At 38.1% G+C, this 22,144-nt stretch overlaps 1 protein-coding gene across 6 annotated transcripts in view; it reads left to right on the top strand.

The window, feature by feature from the left end:
• The window catches only part of CDKL5 (cyclin dependent kinase like 5), a 135,717-nt gene that overhangs the window by 89,769 nt on the left and 23,804 nt on the right, over nt 1-22,144 (top strand). For 4 of the 6 annotated variants that reach the window (XM_040532585.1, XM_040532619.1, XM_040532594.1 and 1 more), the window contains exons 9-14: nt 5,911-6,100; nt 10,662-10,742; nt 15,384-15,544; nt 17,235-18,261; nt 21,344-21,445; nt 21,715-21,820. In XM_040532585.1, coding sequence (XP_040388519.1) covers nt 5,911-6,100; nt 10,662-10,742; nt 15,384-15,544; nt 17,235-18,261; nt 21,344-21,445; nt 21,715-21,820 — 1,667 coding nt within the window. The remainder of the gene's footprint in view (nt 1-5,910; nt 6,101-10,661; nt 10,743-15,383; nt 15,545-17,234; nt 18,262-21,343; nt 21,446-21,714; nt 21,821-22,144) is intronic. The other 2 variants (XM_040532605.1, XM_040532613.1) reach the window with 2 other exon arrangements.

Below are 22,144 nucleotides of genomic sequence, written 5' to 3'. Positions count from 1 at the left end.
ACATTTAATACCTTCTTCTCCTCTGTCTTTAACACTAGTGATGGGCCCTGGGACTCCCAGAGCCCTGAGTTGGAGGACCATGACTGCAGGAACAATAAACTCCCAGCCAACTCCAAACTTGTGCAGGATTTGTTGCTTCAGCTGGATGCACAAAAGTCAATGGGGCCTGATGGGATTCATCCCAGGGTACTCAGAGAGCTGGTTGATGTCACCATGAGACCTCTCTCAATTATTTTTCAGTGGTTTTGGGAATCTGGGGAGGTCCCAGTCGACTGGAAGCTGGCAAATGTTGTCCCAGTTTTCAAGAAGGGCAAGAAAGAAGACCCTGGTAATTATAGGCCTGTCAGTCTCACTTCAGTGCCTGGTAAAATTATGGAGAAGATTTTTCTGGGAGTTTTTGAAAAACACTTGAAAGATAATGCAGTCATTGGTCATAGCCAACACAGAGGGGAAAGTCCTGTTTAACATAATTTCCTTTTATGACAAGATTACCTACCTAGCTGACCAAGGGAAACCAGTTGATGGAATCTTTTTGGATTTCAGCAAAGCCTTCTGTACTGCTGCTTGCAGTATCCCTTACAAAATGTCCAACATGCACCTAGAAAAATACATAATGCAGTGTGTGAACAACTGGCTGACAGGCTAGGCTGGGGGGTTATAGTGAATACGGTTACATTAGGCTGGCAGTCAGTCACTAGTGGGGTTCCGCAGGGCTTCATTTTAGAGACATTTCTCTTGAATGTTTTTGCAAATGATCTGTATTCAGGACTCAAATGCATACTAAGTAAGTTTGCAGATTACACAAAAATAAGAGGAGCTGTTGACTCTCTTGAGAGTAGAGAGGCCTTGCAGAGGGATCTTGACAGACTAGAGGGCTGGGCAATCACCAGCCACATGGAATCTAATGAGCAAGTGCTTGAGTCTGCATCTGGGACGGGACAACCCTGTCTGTACGGACAGACTGGGGAACAAGAGGCTGGGGAGCAGCCCTGTGAAATGGGAGACAGGGGTTCTGGTTGCCAGCAAGTTAAATATGAACCAACAGTGTGCCCTGGGAGCCAGAAGGGCCAACCATACCCTGGGGACATCAGGGACAGCACTGCTAGCCCATCAAGGGAAGGGGATTGTCCCGCTCTGCTCTGCTGGTGTGGCCGCACCTCAAGTACCGTGTGCAGTTTTGGGCACCACAATATAAGAAAGACATTAAACTATCAAAGTGTGTCCAAAGGAGGGACACAAAGATGGTGAAGGGTCTAGAGGGGAAGATATATGAGGAGCAGCTCAAGTCACTTGGTTGTCATCCTGGTGTTGGATGTGAAGGCTTCCCACCCGCAGCGTGACTCAGCAGATGAGCGCAGAGGCTTTCCAGCAATCCTCACCCAGCCGTCTGCTTCCCCTGAGCTCTCCTTCCACATATCCCACTCCCACGGAAGCCACGTCAACCCCAGGGCTCAGCCGGCTGGGGCATGGCCCGCAGGCTTCTTCCCTTTCCAAAGAAACTCCCAGGAGAGGATTCATCTGCCCTGGGCATGGGTCAGCATTTCAGGTTTTCCACACCACCCCTCAGTTTTGTCAAGATTTTTCTGTCTGCCACAGTATAAAAAGGATATAAAACTATCAGATAGTGTCCAAAGGAGGGCTACAAAGATGGTGAAGGGTCTAGAGGGGAGGACATATGAGGAGCGGCTGAGGTCCCTTGGTTTGTTCAGCTGAGAGCAGAGCAGGCTGAGGGGAGGCCTGCAGCTCCCTCACGAAGAGAGCGGAGGGGCAGGCGCTGAGCTCTGCTCTCTGGGGACAGCCACAGGACCCGAGGGAACGGCATGGAGCTGGGACAGGGGAGGGTCAGGCTGGGTGTTAGGGAAAGGTTTTGCACCCAGAGGGTGGTCGGGCACTGGGACAGGCTCCCCAGGGCAGTGGTCATGGCACTGAGCCTGCTGGAGTTCAAGGAGTGTTTGGATAATGCCCTCAGATACAGGGTTTGATAAAAAATCAATTCTTTTTTGTGATGCTGTGGGGATCCAGGAGTTGGACTCGATGATGCTTGTGGGTCTCTTCCATCTCAGGATGTTCTGTGATTCTGTGATTTTATAACTGGTCGGGAAGAATTTGAGGAAGGAGACTACATGAATCATTTTATTAAAGCATTGAGAAGTTAGTTTCATGTTGTTTGTGAAAGCAGTAGTTGCATGAGTAGCCTTATCTGGGCAGTTTAATTTCACTCTTTTATTAATCTGTAAAATTAACATTTTACTACTTCACAATGTTGAACAGATTTTCAGGTATTGCATGAACAAATTCAGAGGACCTAAAAGGGCAGAAGTAGTTGGAAATGTATTTCTTGTATTTTCCATTGCTGTCAAGTTTACAGTGTGTTTTTCTATACTGCATGAACACTCTGATAAAATGCAATTCCTGAATGTATAACATACACATATAGGGATATTCTAGAAGTAAGGAATTGGCAGCCACAGGAGCAAACAAAGTACTGGTCACTTATATTCTTTAACCAAAATGGTGCATGCTGCTGAGAAACAGATCTTTCTTGGAACCTTTAGTTAGCACTGAACCAAAGAATAGACATTTCTTGAATATGTAAAGCATTGGATAATAAATATTCTTTCAATAAAGTCATACCAGTATTCCCAGAGCTGTGCTAAGCTTAATCAAATTGGTATGCAGTTGTGTTGTTACATGCAGAATAGTATGTTAAAGTTGCCGTTAAAAAGCTTAAAGCTCAGGTTTTCATATTTTGGAGAAGACAGATATAACTGAACTTCCAGCAAAGTGTGTGTGTGTACGTGTGCACATATGACATACACATTCTCACAACTTGGAAAGAAAGCATCAATCATGCCCTTTTCACTTTTACAGCATTTCACACTTTGTCTATAGTCGTAATTAAGATTTAAGAGGAAAGACATGAAAAACTTGACAGACATGGTATTAGTATGACCTGCAGTTTTCAAAACTATTTGATTAACAAAGGAAATTTATCAGGAATCATGTCTGTATGTAATTGGCTAAACTTGATTAGCTTGTAGAGGAAGGGGACGGGGGTATGTGTATTTAGTTCATATGACCTCAACTTTGCTGGCGTATGTTTTTAATGCCAAGTTTTTCTGGCTTAACATGATGTCTTTTTCTTGGCAATCTTGTTCTTGTTTTGCAATCATCTTATCCATCCTCCCACCCCCTGCATTTTACCAAATCTTTATAAACATCTAATACTGGAAAGTCTTCCCAGGATTATTAAATATTTATATTTTACCAAATTTATTTTTACTTTTTCAAGTTTTAATGTGTCCCAGAGAGGTTTATCTTTTGTAATAAAGTTCAAGTACTTAAATTTCCCGAGGAAAGAAAATGCTGCCTAGTTACTCACAGAACATCCAAAATCTACTCACTTTGAAGAGCCTCAGGTAACTGTTAGTGGAGGGCTCTGTACTCCTTGATGACAAAACATTGCTAAAAGCTAGCAGATTTTAGCATACCATATTTCTAGATGATAATAAGTTTTGGAGAGTCTAAGTTGTGCTGCAGTAGACTACAGTACTCCTGATTAGTAGTTTCATACAGGAGTTACTTCATTTATCCAGCCACCTCATTCTTGCATTGCTCGCCTGTTGTGATCTGGAAGACTGATTCTGACAGTCAGTAGAACAGGAGTCTTGAATCTGACTTTTCAAATGAAATAGTTGAAGCTTACTCTGCTGCTTCCATAAGAAATGAGTGTTTTCTGTTTGACTACACAGCAACTAATGGAAACTTCCTAAACTGTGATTCAGGTTACTGCATTTGTGTTAGTATGGAAAGGTAATTGTCCCTGTCTCAAAGGAGTTTTAGCCCATTCCTCAGTTGTAACCCTAGCTGATTCTCCAAGGCCCTGGTCTACAGCAGCATAGCTTTTTCCAACTTCACGTCTCACGGTGGAGAAGCGTGCCTTTTAAAGGGTTACAAATTTTAAAAGTGCTTGTTTTTCTGTCGTAAAAAGGTCAGGTTTTTTAGTTAGACTCTCACAAACTGGTTTGCTAACAGATCCTCAGTTTGTCAGTGGTCATTTCATTGTCAGTGGTCTATTCCGATGGGGGCAAACTTTGAATTTGTGACGATTCCATTTGTCTGGGTACTGCAGTGTCTCATGTCAGATTCTGAAAGGCAAACAGTTCTTGAAATGTTGGTGTCCCATTTCAGCCTTCCTGGCTACCTTTAACTCCTGCAGTACGCATCTCAGTGGGCCTGTGATTTCACCTAGGCTATTGTCCAGCTAGAAAAGCTCTCTTGCCTTAACCTAACTAAATTATCTCAAGGGTTACAGCGTTCTCTGATCAAGTGCCCTCCCCATAAAGTGAAGTAACTAATCATGAGTGGTTGCAAGCAGGGAAAAGTCAGAGTTTTTTTCTTTAATCTAAGGGTACGCTCTCCGTAAACACATTTATCCATCAGCATAAGGAAGGAATAAAGGGAATAGATTTAGGATAGGATTTATCAGCTGCAACTCCAGAAATAGGCAAGCCGGCTGTAATTTGAAAATATCCTGAAACAGAGGTCGAGTTGTTGGATTGCAAGTTTCAGAAAGAAGAGAATCAATGAAGTATGTTTTCAGTTTAGCATTTCTTCCTGTCTTTATTCTTGCTTATTCTTTTTATATGCTTTTTCTTTGACCTGCGAGGAATTCCCCCCCCTCATTCTGCCCAAAACCTTGACATCCAAAAGAAATTCTTGGAATAAGTTGAGTGTTTACAAAACAGTTTAAATCCGTCAAGCAAGAACTTGGGCATACAGAAAATGAGGTGCTTCAGAGCACTAAAAGCCAAAAGCATGTAACGCATTAGCTGTTGCGTGATTGAGATGGGCTGCTAAAGAAGCTGACCAAGGAACAGAACCTTAGAGGGAGAATCAGAAACCGTCCAAAAGGATTCTGCTTCTTCAGCATTCATTGCCTTTAGACTGCAGGTTGCAATAGTCCCCCACCCTAACCTCCTCATACAAACATCCATTTTCTGTATTATGATTTTCTGCCCTGTGTATCTTAAAACCATCCACAAGTCTATCATTTTTCTTGACCATAATATCCTTATTGCCTGTTCTTCCCTTAAATACCCTTGTATGTAGTCTCAAGAAAAGCTGCTCTAGCCCTTTCCAGTGTAATACGCACACCATTGAGCATTGTTTCCAGCAAACTCCCTCCACCTCTTCATTGCTGACCTAGCTTCTTTTGTCAGTAACGCTTTAAAATACAGGTGGGTGCCATCCACCCACCACACAACGTTGCCTGCATACAGAGACTGCCCCTCCGAATTTCTCTCCAAAGCCCCACCCGTGTGTTTGCTTCAGGAAATACTTATTTCATGATGCTTTCATTTTGTCCTCATCTGTGGTTTTCAACTGTTGAGTAGTTTCAGGAATTGCTTCAGGGGCATTCTGTTTTCTCTCTAGTTAAAATTTCACTGTATGAAGGCTGAAACAAAGATTGCTTATTGTTTCTGTCCTCTCAGTGACCAGATCCAGTGTGTCTATCAACCTGCTAAGCACAACAGAAAAAGCAATTTCTGTAATGCAGAAATACTGTACAGTCATTAACCTCTGGATAAAAGGAAAGTTAGTGCTAGTTTAACTTTGGTAACAGCATCTTGGTCAAAAAGATTATTCTTGTAAGCTTTTTATTTTTTACAAAGGTAACCAAATCCCTGGGGGTCCTTGAAAATTCCTGTCCTGTCTTTTGACATCAATATGTCAAGCAATCCAGTGTGGAAACGGAGGACTTGGTATATGAGATCACTTCTTTAATGTTAAAGTTTATTTTTCTGAGCTGTAAGGAAGCAAGGCATGGAAAATACGGCCAGTAAACTAAAACAGCTTAGAAAGAGAATGGTGCCGGTAGGTGAAAAACATTGTACTTTAACTTTACAGAGCCCCATATGGAAAGGCTGTGGATATGTGGTCTGTGGGCTGTATCCTGGGCGAGCTGAGTGACGGACAACCCTTGTTCCCTGGGGAGAGCGAGATTGACCAGCTCTTTACCATTCAGAAGGTGCTAGGCCCACTGCCAGCCGAGCAGATGAAGCTCTTCTACAGCAACCCACGCTTCCATGGCTTGCGGGTAAGAGAAAGCTTTGTTCTTTTTTTTCTTTTAATTTACTCACATGGTATTTACACTATTGTCATTGTTGCTGTAAAGGTTCTTTTCATTTAGAGTGTGTGTTGTGTTATCAGCTACATGTGTTTCTGTGGAAGTATAGGATATTTAGATCATAAGGCATTCATAATTCAAAGTCAAATTCCAATTATACCAGTATTGAGTTGGACAACTAAGTTCATTTTACTATTAAAAGCTGATTTAAAAAAAATAAATAAAAATCTGTTTATTTGACTTTTTTGTCTTGAAAGTTAGTATTGATACTAACTTAGCATTATAGTGCAAGCTGTGCATTATGAAGTTTAGTGGCATGGCTGTCTGTTCAGGATGTGGACAAGTTGTGACTGTTTTCTTAAAGCTACTATGATGGCAAAATTTGGGTCATGGATACTGCTGTGATGATAGAAGAGCTTTTTACTTGTATTTCTGGAGATTTGATATAAGCCACATGAGTCAGAAAGCTTGTTGTTCCCCTTTCAGGGGCTTGCCAATGCCATGTATTGACAAAGACAATAGAATAGAGAATCTGCTCAAGTTGGAACACACAATGTGGCAAAATCCCAGATGAAATATATGATAAATAGCTGTTATCTTTAATAGCACCTGGTCAGTGGTCGTGCTTGCTTTTTCTTGTAATTCAGTTTTTTGGTTTTTGTTGTCGTCGTTGTTTCCAATAGTGAACGTTGCTTAGGTGAATTTATGATCTTGATGAATGGTATGAAATTGTTAATATAAAATCCTATAAAAAGACATACTAAGGTTTTAGGAGACCTGATCTGTGCTAAAGACTGAAGATTTGTGTTTTACTCTGTCAAAGAGAAAACGGTGAATGAGAAAAGCAAAGAGGGACACCTAACTGTCTTAAAATGTGCTCAAGTTTTATATAAATTAGGCTTAGCTGATAATGATAGGAAGAGTAGTAGTTGGCTTAAGGTGTAAGGTTAATTATTTTAGCTAGAAGGGTAGCAAAATTTCCAAGAGTTTTTGATGAAGCTTGCAGACCCTCTGTCAGAAGTTTTTAAAGAACAATTAGACAAGCATTTCTTGCAAGGTCCTATATGTATTTGATGCTGTTTAGAGCAGGGCTGGACAGGATTTCCTATTTAAAAATATTATACCCCTTATCAGGAAAGCTTTAAAAACTGTAAGCAAAATAAATAACTCTCTCTTAAATACTGTTTTACAACAATTATAGTTGTGTAGTGTAATCTTATTTGGATAAATGCTTTGCAGTGTCTTAGGATGAAAATGAAGTATCTTTTGTTTTGTAGCTTTAAAATACAGTGATTCAAGAAGACAGCATGGACCTAATGTAATCAGCACAGGGTTGAGAGTCATGAGTCCCTGTTCTCATCCTGGATCAATGGTTTATTGCTCGGCCTCAGCCGTGTTGCTGCCTGTTTATCCTCATTTCTGAAGTCACACTATTGATAACAACAGTGACATATGCCTTCTAATAGAAAATAGTTGTAGAATACTGAAGTGAAGCCTGAAAAATGGCTTAAACATGAAAAATACTACAAAAATGTTGGTTTGGAATATGATATCCATTAGTTAAGGGGGAAAAATTATTCCTTGCTGTAAGACAACATTAAAAGTACAGATTTTTTTTTTAATGGTAATGCTTAATAGTGGAAGATTTTCTGTTACATAGCAGACAGAAGATATGCTGTGCTCATGCAAATTGTTGTGCCGTGATTATGCAAATTGTTATTTACAAGCTGGATTTTGGCACTGGCTGTTCACAAGTTAGAAACTAGCCCTTGAAGTAGAAATGTTTATCCATATGATTATCGCTAAGCTTTGTGAATCTCTACTGTAAGTACTACCCTATTGTAGCACACAATTAAAAAAAAAATCTAATTCAAACATTACAGCAACACACGTGCATTTATACAGATGCACATTTGCATACTTCATGTTTTCTTCCTGCTTGTTTCCTCCGTACATACACACACACACACACAGAGTTTTCGTCAGTCCTGAAGATTAGAAAGTACTTAGTGATCTCTCTTCTGTCCTTTTGAGAAAGCAAACATCCATGGTATGTTGAAGACCCAAGGCAATACAGGATCAGAAAGTACTAATAGGTTCGTTCCTTTATGGAAACGTGAATGCTAATGTAGGGCTTTAATATTATTCTACAGATTAATTATAAATAACCTGGAGAATCTGAGCAAACACAGTGAATAGCAATTGCATATTACAGCTTTGCATTTCTTGGCACATTTTCATGTTTCCGTCATCATTCCAGATGTAAAATCTGATTTAGAATGGTCATTCTACATGAAGACAAGAATATTTTGTCCTCTTGGATAGACTGAAGAAGAGCTTGATAAGAAAGGTGAAGTGTGTTTGTTTAGGAGAATATTCTACTTAAAACAAGTTAGTGTCTGCTGAAAATCTGTTTGCTTTGTGTAAACAGTAGTAGAAGTATGAAAGGCTTGGTCCATCTAGGGTGCTATCTAAGATCAACATCGACTTGGACTTAAGTAAATAAATAAATCCTTAGTCATTAGGAAACCACTTTAAAAGAAAGCAAAGTAAAAAGAAAAATACAGAGACTATTTAGGAACAAACACATTCAAATAATGTTCTTTCATTTTCCTTCAAAGCTCACATAATGTAATTTATGAAAAGTAATGCCAGTACAAACAATGGATTGCACTTCAGAGTGGTCTAACACTTACACGCATGCAGTTCATGTGCAATCCATTCTGCTTCCATATACATACTTTTTTTGAAATGGAGGTTTGTACTCATGGATTACTCTTGAAAGCATAATTTGGAGGTAGCATTTACTCTGAGGGAAGGTATGCATGTAAATGTGTGCACCTAACTGTAACAATCTCTAGATGTGAGAGTTTAAAAATGCACAAGTGAAAGTAAAGATATAAAAGTATTTAAGACTTCTTGCTTGTTGACAGTTCAGACCAAACATTTAGTTTGCGTATGTGTTTATACTATAGAAAACATGATCGTTTATTTTCATATCTGTTGGGTTGTTTCATTGTTGTCTTAATCACTGACATGAATTTTGTTGTTACCTTATATTTTCAGTGGTGTTAAGTATAACCAAGTATTTTATGTGGGTGTGTTTTATGTATGGCTTGAGCCCATTGGGACATATAGTGACAGCTTTTTATGCATCAGGTATGTGATTGCCAGAAGACAAGAACAGTGCATGTTCCCTGTTGTCAGTATTCTTGCTTTGATGTGTTAACTTAAGAGGACTATTTAGAAAACACACAGTTAAGATGCAGATGGGATCAAGCCAGGCTGCAACTGAAGCATTTGCATACTATTAGGCAAATGCCACAACTCTGGGAACTGCTAACAAAGTATCTGGATCTCAGCTGCTTTGTTTTGGATAAACTGTGATTAATGCCAATCAGCTGGCTGGCTGTTGTTTTGTTTCATTTCATTTTTCCAGAGGCTTCTCTGGCATTCAAATGTGCAGTTTACTCTAAAATTCAGCATAAGTTGGATCCATAAGGATTTTTTAATGCCTATCTTGGAAATTGAGCCTTAATTTCTAATTCTGAAAACACTGGAATATATGTGCTTAGCATTTAAATTTGAAATTACTTCACAGAAAGGAGTTTACCTATTTGGTTGGTGTCAGTTCAGTGCATGCCATAGTCTGGAATTGGATCTCCGGTGTCTGTTTCTTTTCAACTCATTGTACTTGACATTATGTTATAGCACACAAATATTGAGCAGATTTTCTTCCATTTGATTAAAAAGAAGAAAAGACTGTTTTTATTTCATTTGACTAGTGCCTTGTTTTCAAGGCAAACAAACAACCAAAAAACACAAACAAACAATTCTGTGGGTTTTTTTTTTCTTCCCTAAGTCTTTCCTGCCTGTCTTGTTGTTCTTTCCAGACAGTTAGGACTAGTTTCAAATACTGTCTTCATCTAGTTTTGTCGAGACTGTAGTTGACAAAAGATGCCCTCCAGCAGTGTGTACTACTTCTCATGATGTTGCCGGTTTTTACTGCAGCATGATCATCCTGAACCTTAAACTTCTGCATAGTTGCCATTCTGTTTTTGTGATGTTTTCCACTTAAAAAGCATTATGGAATTGTCTCTTAATCTTTGATACTTAATTAGTACTCTATTTGTGCAAAAATATTTTTTTCTCAAACCTATTTTAAATTATTTGGGAGGGGGATATTACTTATGTTATTTCTGAATCTATTTTAAACCACCCACCTCATGTCAATCATAGTGCCACGAGCACATTTATAGATCTAAGTTGATGACTTCTTGTTTGAGAGTGGTTTCTTGACTGCCCTACTAATCAAGAATACTTTCCTTGGTTGACTAGATGCATATTGTACAGGTAGTTATTTGTTTCATTGTAATGTTTTGTAATGTTTCAGAAACTGGTAACTTCTTCAATGCATATGGTTTCCATTAAGTTATGTCTTTATTCACTGAGTAGTTTTTTTTTTCAAATAATGTGTTCATGTATACCTTGTTTACATTCTCAGTATATTTATGCTGTATTACTTTTACAGTTTCCTGCAGTCAATCATCCACAGTCTTTAGAGAGAAGATACTTGGGAATTTTAAGTGGTGTATTGCTTGATCTTATGAAGGTAGGCAAATGTATTTATTTTCTGTCTGTAATATATAGGCAAATATGTTAGTGTGAATTTTTAGCTTTGTTTCCTATAGAGTACATCTTAAAAATACTTGTGAACTTCCTTTTGAGATATTTTGATATCACCATGGTTTATAGGGAGGCTTGATATTTCTTAGGAATCAGGAAAATATCCTCTGCAAATGCCAGGAGAGTCTGTTCAAATTTGATTGATTTGATAAGCAATACATATTCCAGACAAAAGAACCACCATCATTTGTGGCAATGTGCATTCACGGTGACAACTATTCAGATGCATAGGTTACGTTAGTAATGATGATGGGTGAGTTTTCAACCTGTAATAAATTTAGATAAATCCACAGTGAAAGAGGATTAGGCTAACCCGAGTTGTTGTTCATTTGTTAAGGGATAAGCATGAGGACGTGGACAGTTGTTAAAGACAAACTCGATGCATAGTAAACTTTTTTTTTAACCTGTCAGAGGCCTTAATTTGCTTGCTGTCACTCACATCTACACAGCATGTGTGTTAAGTTGCTCTTCAGTCCTGTTTTGGAACAACTCAGCTCCCCATGGCTCAAGTAGGATACAGTTTCTTGCTGGCTATCAGGGGAAGCTGGTTCTCCTCAAAATCTCAAAGTGGCCAAACATTGTAAAACATTCTGCTACACATTTCTGCCATATTTCTGGGTACGCAGCACATACCCACATTCTTGTACTGCAAAAACTTCACAATGGTAAGCTGCAGTACAACCCTCCCATTATTTCAGGCACAGTAAGCTGAAAGAAAGAGCCATAGTGACAAAAATTAAGTGTAGAATCAGTCTTCTGTTTTCTAGTTCACATAAACCTTTTTTTTTTTTTTCCTGTTATCATATTAGCTGTAACTCAAGCTGTAGTAGCATATATCACAGAACAACAAATTCAAAATGATTCTTCAGACTATTGTTGCACATGCTGGAGGTTGCTTTTGTTTTAATTTTATCCTATTTTTATATGTTATATTCCAATGTCTTTTGGGTTCTTTTGATAAAAGTTGCAAAATGAGGTATTGAATTTTAAGGAAGCATAGAATTACAAGGAATTCCATTCCATTTTTATTTAAGTAATTCCTTTCAACTTTCCTGTCCACGTTTCTCTGTACAATGTGAGAAAGGTCAGGGATCTTACAGAGGTGCTATTTCGTGTTTAACCCACATTACTTAGTTCAGAAGCTGGAGCATTGTTAAAGAGTGAGCAAAAGGCTACAACAAGAGAACTGAAGAAACCTGTGGTTAGGTTGCATTCTGTAAATGCTCTACATATTTTCCTGTATGCCTGTCTCTTCTCCAGACATTGGGCAGTCTGGCACATGTCCACAGTTGGTGTGTTCCTCATTATCTGCATTCCCAGGGACCTCAGGTCTGATTGCTAGATTACAGAATAACCCACACTCCAAATTATGTCAGCTAAAGCTGACATATGTATCTCTATTTAGAGAACATTTCTGGACTGGATGAATGAAGAGTCATCCATTTGATGCTGTTGCTTTGCTGTTTCTCTCCTCCCCTCTCCTTCACAAATCATGGTGTTCTGCAAGCACAGGTTTGAGAATTGGAAGCTGGTTTTGTATATGATGACTTGGGCAAAAAAGGAAGTTGAATTATCTTGTGCTTCTTCATATCATCTGTCATTCAGTTGTCTCCCTCATTCATCAGCAGACTTTTTTTTTTTTCTCCTGAATTTCCATTTGCTGCTAGAATCCTGTAAAATCAAGAGATTCTACTTGATGTTTCTTACTTGATTTATCTGTAGCTAGACTTTGGCATTCCTAATGTCATCCTCCGTGCCAAAGCAGTGCTTCTTTTGTATTCCTCCTTTGTATCCTGTCCTTGGCCTTATACTTACATATGCTTATTTTGCATTTCTGTTCTTCAAGCAGCTCCCCATTTAGCCAAGCTGACCTTGTGTGAAATTTTGTGGTCTTCCACATAATGAGATGCTTTGTTCCTGCACTCTCAGGAAGTTTTCTTTGAAAATCAAGTGGCTCTCCTGGACGCCTTTCTTCTGATAGCAGTTTTTCAGGTTATTCTGTCCAGGAATCCCCTACAGAAGCTGAAGTCTGTGATCCTTTACTTGCATCCTAACCATAAACATCTCAGGGTTGCTACATCTCAGACTATCTTCTGTGACCAGTACTTTACCATTACTGAACAGCAGGTCAGCTAAAGTGGAGTCCAACCCCTGGTTGTTTTGCCTCTCTAGCAGCTGAATTAGGAAATTGCCACCAACATAGTTAGAAATCTCCTGGACCATCTACACAGGCTGCATGTCTGGGTAGTTGAAGTGTGCCATGAGGATGAGGACCTGTAATTAGTAGACTTCTGCTTGTTGTTGTAGGAAGAGTCATCCTCTTAGATGTGTGGTTGGTAGCACACCCCCACCATAACATCACAAATGTTGGATTTCCCCTCTAATCCTGACCCAGAGGCACATTGGATACACCTTCCTTTTCATGCTGTCACTTCGTACAGTTTAGGAACTTGTTTATATGGAGTTCTCCTCCACCTCCTTGGTTCTGAAGCCAGCCATACCCACCAGTGACCATGCCCCTGCCATTGGCCCTGTCCCTGTGACTTCTCTGTGATTCCAGTCAGGTTCACAGCCTTATGATTGCCCATGGACTTCCAGTTCTCCTTGTTTGTGGTCCAGCCTTTGCAAGAGGCAAACAGCCTCTCTTCAGACAAGGAATGTAGAAATCACGTTTGTGTGGGCCGTTTGTATCACTGCAGTGATAAGCACCAGAAATAAAGGAGGGAAAGAAAAAATTAATCATGCAGTACAAAGCTTGGCATCTGAGAAAAGCAGATGCTGCATAGTGTATGACTGAACTACACTGAAACGCTGAACAGTTGCTTTGTTTTTTGAGCATTTTCCATTTCAAAGGGCAGGGATCCTGTGAAGGGAAAACTATTGTGTGGTCAAGTGGCTGAGTACTATGTTAATGTGTATACAGATATGCATTTCACAGAATCACCTAGGTTGGAAGAGACCTCCAAGGTCACCGAGTCCAACCTCTGACCTAACACTAACAAGTCCTCCACTAAACCATATCACTAAGCTCTACATCTAAATGCCTTTTAAAGACCTCCAGGGATGGTGACTCAACCACTTCCCTGGGCAGCCCATTCCAATGCCTAACAACCCTTTCAGTAAAGAAGTTCTTCCTAATATCCAACCTAAACCTCCCCGGCACAACTTTAGCCCCTTCCCCCTCGTCCTGTCACCAGGCACGTGGGAGAATAGACCAACCCCCACCTCGCTACAGCCTCCTTTAAGGTACCTGTAGAGAGCGATAAGGTCGCCCCTGAGCCTCCTCTTCTCCAGGCTGAACAATCCCAGCTCCCTCAGCTGCTCCTCATAAGCCTTGTTCTCCAGACCCCTCACCAGCTTCATCGCCCTTCTCTGGACTTGCTCAAGCACCTCGCTGTGCTTCTTGTAGCGAGGGGCCCAAAACTGAACACAGTACTCGAGGTGCGGCCTCACCAGAGCTGAGTACAGGGGGACAATCACTTCCCTAGCCCTGCTGGCCACACTGCTTCTTATACAAGCCAGGATGCTGTTGGCCTTCTTGGCCACCTGAGCACACTGCTGGCTCATATTTAGCCATATCTGTGCATGCTTGTGCATGTATACACATACAGTTGTTCTCTAGTCAACCTATATAACCCTTAAAAAATACCAATTCTTTTTAATAGCCGTTCAAACTTTTATCCTTGCTGACAGTCATGCATGTTCAAGTATTCCAAGATATGTTACATATGGCCCTATTCCTGCAAGGAACCTTTCAAAGTTATCAAAATAATCAACCAACTGGTTTTTGATTTTGTTGACTAAATGTTCTCTACATGTCAGAAAGTCTCGTTGTTCAGAAACACAGCAGATCTAACAGAATTCTAAGGCAAATGTTATTCTGAGTACATTGTAAGCAGTTTAAATGATTCTTTAAAAATGTGCGGGGGCTTGAACCTTTACTGAAGTAAAAAAACAAAATACTCATATTTGTATATTTTTAAAAATGCTTACTTTAAAGGAGTTTTTTATATCTATAAGACGGTTCCTGTATACTTGTTCTGTTTGTTTGTAAAGCCTGTTTCATTGTAGCATTATATTACTGGTAAATTGAATATTTTTTATGCTAAACAACAATGGTGTAAAGCATATCCTGAACAGTATGATTAAAATCCATGTATTTTGAACATCTGTAGGCATTAATAGATAAAACATACATATTTTTACGTTTACCTATTTTTGTATTAAACATTTTAAGCACAAATGTGAAAGTTTATAAGTATGCTTATGTATATTCATTATGTACATATGTACATATATTATGCACATATAGAATATATATAGCATATATATACTTCATAATAAGCAAGTCCAATGCCTTCCATCCCTTAAGCAGAGCATAATATTTTTGAAACTGTTCGTTTTGTATCATATGTATTTCAATTTAATTAACGTATTCTGGCATTTGCATCTAATCACAGATACTCTGGAGATAAAAAAAACTATCACAGTGTTGTTCTTTATTTTGTTATGTTTTGCTGATACAAATACAGATACTAATACAAACTTTGGGATTTGTTTTCCAAAGAACTTACTGAAGTTAGATCCAGCAGACAGATACTTGACAGAACAATGTTTGAACCATCCTTCGTTTCAAACACAAAGACTCTTGGATCGCTGTGGAAGCTCACCTTCACGGTCAGCTAAGAGAAAACCTTACCACGTAGACAGCAACACGTTATCTAACAGGTAAATGTAGTCATGTGACCCTCATCACTGGTATTTTCTATGCCAATGAATAAGTTGCTATCATGCTTATATGGAATATCATCTTCGAGAGGCTAGTTGTTTGACAGTTTAGGCACATTGTGATGTATATACTGCTCCATGTTGCTTCACTGAATAAAGAAGGTAGACGGAGTTTTATTGTACTACAGCTATTCAAGCTGAATATTTTGGTTAACTTTTTGCATCAGGCTTAATGCTTCTTGGAAAACAACAACAACAAAACACATTAAAACCTTTTCGGATTCTGTGGTTTGGAGGTGGTCCTGAAATCCCAAAGGAATGCTTTTCTATTTGGAATGCTGCCATTACTGTACCTGTGGAAATCTCTCCACGGTTTTGATCTTTGAAGTTCAAAATTCACCAAAAAAGAAATATGTTTGTTTATATTCCTCATTTTAAGATTTGGGACAATGATGTTTACAACCTGTACTTTTTCTGAAATGAATACCAAAAAACTTTAGCTGCTCTTATACATATTTAGGATAGAAGTTGTACCATTAGAGCTGTGGCATCAAAAAAGAAAAGGTAGGTCCATGGGCAACTTCATGTAATAAAAAGGCTTACCTACCTGCTTAATTTAAAATTACTAGGTTCCTTATACCTCTAAGTTTTAAATCTCTATATACTTCTAACTAAAAATAAATAAATAATTAGCCTGGCATTAAATTTACTTAATTTCTAGAAACTGTAATAGAGTATATAATTAGATGACTGAAAATGGGTAGCACAAAAATCTTAAGCATAAAAATACCTAACATTATCCAATTGTAATTACTAACAAGATCAACAAAAGTACAAACTCATCTGTACAGTCAGCTCTCAGTTTGTCCCTGTTATCTCTCAGTAATATGTGAGTTAGATCATGGTAGAATTGATACATAAATATGTACATTCCCTCAGTTCTAAGCCAGCCTAGGTCCATCAATGTTAACAAGCATAGCCACAGCACTGCTCAGTCATGGCTGCACTGTTTGCAGGGCCACCAGAGGTCCAGAAGCAGAACTGTTTTTTTGCTGTAAAACCTGAGTTCTGCAAAAGTCAGGGTTCCAGTGGTAGAGTGGGTTTGGGGTTTTGGTGTTACAGGGCTTGCTTGGCTGCATAGACCTGAGGCTCAATCCATCTGGATGTCTTTACCAGCACAATATCCTCTGTTCTCCCTGCTGCATCCACCCACCTTGGACATACATTATGTAGCCTGGAGCACTGATTGTATAGGACTTTTTGGCATGCTGACATGCTTGATTGTTCCACTTTAACTCTGATATGCCAGATGTGTTTAAGACTCTATTTTCAGTGAATATACAGCTGATTTTCATAATGCACTGCTTATAGTAGTGATTACACACGTATTAAATCCAGTACACGTCTGAGTAATATCTTTTCTTTTTTTTTGTTAGCAAAATCCTTTAACCAAAACTGTGTTTGTCTGTTAGGATATAATCAGTAAAAAACAACAATGTACTAACATTTGTGAATTTGTTACTCTAGTGGAGCTTCTGATGCCTACTTCACAGTTGTTCATTTTGCTGCAGATAAATTTTACAGTTTCAAATGGCAGCTCCCTTCTGAAATGATTATGATTTTGTTGAAGTTATTAATATATGAATATGTAGTCTGGTATATTAACGTTTCTTTATGCATTTTAATGTAGAAATCAAGCCAGCAAAAGTTCTGCTTTGCAGTCACACCACAGATCAAACAGCAAGGACATACAGACACTAGGGGTTGGCGGCCCAAGAGAAGAGGGTCTTCCAGCAAATGAAAGCTTTTTAAATGGAAACCTTTCTGGAGCTGCACATAGCCCAATGCATACAAAGAAGTCAAGCAACCAGTCTGGATCTGGTAACAAAGATCTAGCCAATAATAACATGCCACATCTTCTTAGCCCAAAGGAAACAAAGGCCAAAACAGAATTTGATTTTAACGTGGACCCCAAAAGTTCTGATGGTCCAGGCACAAAGTACCTGAAGTCTAACACCAGATCTCAGCAGAACCGGCACTCGTTTATGGAAACTTCTCAAAGCAAAACTGGGACACTGCAACCCAGTGATAAGCATAGTCGCCACAGCTACATTGATACTATTCCACAGTCTTCTAAGAGTCCTTCATATCGGACAAAGTCAAAGAGCCACGGGGTTCTGACAGACTCAAAATCCGTGGGCAACCTGTCTGAGGCCAGGGCTCAGGCTGCAGAACCAAACAGCAGTCGCTATTTTCCATCCAGCTGCATGGACTTGAATTCTCCCACCAGTCCGACCGCTCCCCGACACGGTGATAACAGAACTTTGCTCAGCCCATCTGCTAGGAATAACCGCAGCGAGGGTACCCTGGACACCCGAAGACCATCGACCAGGCACTCCAAAACAATGGAGGAGTTAAAACTGCCAGATCACATGGATGGAAGCCATTCCCACTCACTGTCTGCTCCACATGAATCTTTTTCCTATGGTCTAGGTTATACCAGTCCTTTTTCTTCGCAGCAGCGCCCTCATAGACACTCGATGTATGTGAGCCGGGACAGAGTGAGGTCAAAGGGCTCAGAGGGTGGCTTAAACATAGGGCAAGGGATGGCAGCCAGAGCAAACAGCCTGCAACTGTTATCTCCACAGGTGCAGCATAAGTCACTCACAAGGTCTGTTGGCTCCTCACGAGAAGACTGTACAGAAGATACTAATAGGGTTAGTTCAAAATACCACCTGTTATGGAAGACTTACCTTCCTCGTCTTATTTTGTGTGGGAACAGTGTCCTGCTTTCTCTCTTCTATTTATTTGTTTCCATAGTTAGTTATTCATTCGTGGTGTTGTAAGACAAAGAATGTTAGGTGTTGGTTTTTTTTAAAGAAGGTTAAATATTTGGAGTGCAAAATGAGAGACCACATTAATTGGACTGTGAATACTATTCTTTTAAGGTACTGAAATGTGAGAACAGAGAAACTGTGAAGTTAAAATTTAATTAGTTCATAGTCTGTTACATTCTCTGTCATTTTTATTGTATTATTTTTGCTTAATTAACCTTCCCATTTTTGTTTTTATTTAGCTTTTCTTCTATGTCTTTCTGTTGTGAATTCTAATCTTGATTTTTGAAGTGAGCTTTTTCACTTGCTTAATAGCATGGTGTTATTGATGAAATGGCATAATGTACTAGAGGGATATCAAAACCTGCAGTATTTCTCCTGATTAATAGGATAAATAACTGGGGTAGGCTAGAGATTTGATGTTGGAGAAGCCACCAGTAAATTGGAGTAAATTGACTTCTTAGCAGCGATATAATGATTACTGTCAATAGTTACCTTACCATGTTATATTATTTCATTAGTGTAGAGGAAGGGCCAGTTCTGGTGTTGATTTACTTTCCTTATATAATACTTATGAATTATTTAATGTCTTACACAAGATGACTGTCCCTAGATCCTTAAATTGCTATTACCATTGACCCAACATTGAAGCAAAATGGTGTGAGGTACGTAGAATGACTATTTGTTTTTTAATACACATATGTGTAATAAAGTGACTTAAAAGGAGAGAAATTCTTGTTCAGATTTGTCAACAAATTGAAGGAAGTCAAAGAGCTACAAATTTTATTGAAGGTCTAAAAATATGCTTTACTGTAAGAGACTAAACAAACCTCTGCCTACTTAATGTAAGAAATATGCGTAGTGGACTTAATGTAGTCTGCAAGTAGCACAGCACATAAAAAGTTTTCATGTACTGGGTGGCTCTTCAGTAAGAAAAAAAACATAAAACATTTTTCCTTTTAGTATTTATTTATTTAAAAGCACATTAAATAATTATAACATAATTATAATACATTATTTTTGTACTTAACCACATCTTCTCCATTCAGAATTATGCGTATTCATTATAAGCAGAGAAAAAAAATCTCATAAAAATAGGAGAAATACAATCTAATTTAAAGAACAATAGCTACTTAGAAAGGATTACAGCTCCATTTCAAAATGAGATTTTATTTTTTCTTTGTGGAGTCATTTTTTTCTCTCTCCTATTTCAGTTATAAGTTAAATGTTACTTATTCTTCAAGATGTTACTGTAGGAGGGCAGTAAAACCAATAGTTGACTTTTTGATAAAAGCTCATGCTGCCTTGTATTCTTCAGAGTATCAGAATCTTTTTCTGAAATATGTAGTGGATATTAAATTGATAAATAATTTTAATTTTATTTCATATTACCAGATCATTCTTTGTCTTTTGACAGCTGGCTGACAAACTTTTATTTTGATTAGAAAAATCGATGTACATCCTAATGCTTATGGTTTTGTTCATTTTGGTTTACTTTGCAATGCCTAATCATTTGTAAAGAATTCACCTTTATCTTTTATGGTCAGTGTTTGTAATCTGAAGCCTTTAATTCATTGTTTTAAATTGGTATTTCAACCAGCAGAAGTCTGAAAGGAAAAATATTCTTCTGAAATGTATGGCAAGTCTATAAATTCACACCTATATTTTTTCATTTTCACTAGTTTGAATATTAAATTAACAATATTCATATGCCTTATGAAGGAATTTACACAAAAGTCATTCTTTGAGTCTTTTTTTTTTTTTGTCACATTCTGTATTACAAATGAGAAAATTTCACTTTCTTCAGCCTTAATGAACTTTAAAATTCAGGAATAATATAAATGCTCTCAAAGAACCTTTATTATTTTCCTATTAAATTTTTCCATTCAGTTCTTCTGGTTCTCTCTACTACTGTTCTCTCTCTCTGTGCTCACATTTTGTGACATTCTTCACTTCACTGTTCCTAGTTTCTCTTAGCCACCACTAGGTCATTTTAAAGAAAAACATCCTTTGTTTGCTCGGTTTTAAATCTTCCTTTAAAAAAGGAAAAGAAACAAAAAACAAACAAACAAACAAAAAAAACCCGACTTGCCTTCAGTGTTAGGTTGGGTGCTTTTCAAGTCTTAGTTACAACACTGTTAATTTAAGGTTTCTTTTATTTTTAAGTTAAATGTACACAAAAGGAGGTAAGGAAAAGAAATCAAGTACAAGTTGCTATTACTGTCTCATATTTATAACTTAACTGCTGCAAAACAAGACATATCTTACACAAGCAGTAACTTAATCAAACGTATCAACCTCTTGCAAATTTTAAAGAACCAATCTGTGATTTTAAAGCATTGCTTTAGTTGGATTTCTCATCTTGACAAAGTTTCAAGCGTTTTTTTGTCTTTGGCAGTGAGACCAGATCTTCATTAATGAAAGGCAAAATTGATTTTGCAAATCACTCATACTGAATTGAAATTCCAATTTTTAATCCTGGTTTGTTGTCTTTTTAAAGTCTCATCCTTCTCATTCTAGATTTAAATTCATACAGGGGTCTCAGTACAGTTTCCTGTGGGGTCTTAGAACGTTGAATTTTATCTGGTCGCTGCTGCAGAAAGAATTGCAGCATTTGGTTTATTTAAGAGTCATGTTAAGTTATATTTGGTTGCAAATTCCATGCATATGAATATTTCTGAGGGTGTACTTAAATTTTTATTAAAGTACCTTCCAGGAAGCATTTTCTTCAGGAAAACAGTCTAAATTAGAGATGATTAAACTCTTTTTGCTAGGTCTGACTTACCTATTTAGTTTATAAATCTCTTAGTTCCGGGACTACCCCTTATTTTGTGTACAGTAGACTTTGTAACTGTTGGTACCTCTAGGTACTACTGTATATCAGCTGATAAGAGAGAGTGCTTTGGTGTTGCAATAATCACAAATTATATGCATGTCCTGTTTACTTTTTAAAATTTGCCATTAGCAGAGTGACCAGATTCCATCAGAAACAAATTTAACAAGACCTCCAGTAAAAGATTCCTCCAGAGATGTTACAGCTGCATTTCATTCACGGCGAAAATCTGAGGTCCGCATCATGCTGAAGTATTTAAAATTACAATTAAGAGGCAAAATTTGTTAATGCCATTTTTGTCATTTTGGAAAAATTGAACAAACAGCTAAAACAAATAATTACTGATTACGGGGTCTGTGATTTGAGGCTGGCAGTTATTAATGACATGAAAGGGAAATTGTGTGTAGTGAAGTTGAGAGTTTATTGCTTACTATGTTGGTTAAAACCACTACAGATCACTTTATAGTCTTTCGTTTTAAATAGTTGACTGTTCTTTTGTTTAGGGTGGAGCATATCATGATCCACACACAGAAGATGGAGCATCTACTAAAGAAAATAGAATTCTGTATAATGACCCTGTTCCAAGAAGAGTTGGCAGCTTTTACAGAGGTAATTTTATGGTGCATCTTTAAAATTTAAACAAGAATTTTAACATGGAATATAAATGAGGTAGTGAAAAAGCGTACAGGGAACTAATGTGAACAACTAAAAAAATTGGAAAAAGAGTGTTTACCACATTTTCAGATACTAGGTTGACCTGCTAAGTTGTATGTAGTAACTATATTTGTATTCTACTTTTGCAAAAAGTATTTTTGCATATTTGCAAATGATAACTTATATTGAATGAAAAACAATCATCAGTGTAGTTCCTTACAAGTAAAAGGACATTTATATAATCCCAGGAATGTGCGCGCGTGTGTGTATATATATATG

Source organism: Cygnus olor, chromosome 1 (assembly GCF_009769625.2).
Source record: "Cygnus olor isolate bCygOlo1 chromosome 1, bCygOlo1.pri.v2, whole genome shotgun sequence".
NCBI lineage: Eukaryota > Metazoa > Chordata > Aves > Anseriformes > Anatidae > Cygnus > Cygnus olor.
The sequence above is the reverse complement of the archived record's forward strand: the minus strand, read 5'-3'. Positions and strand labels throughout refer to the sequence as shown.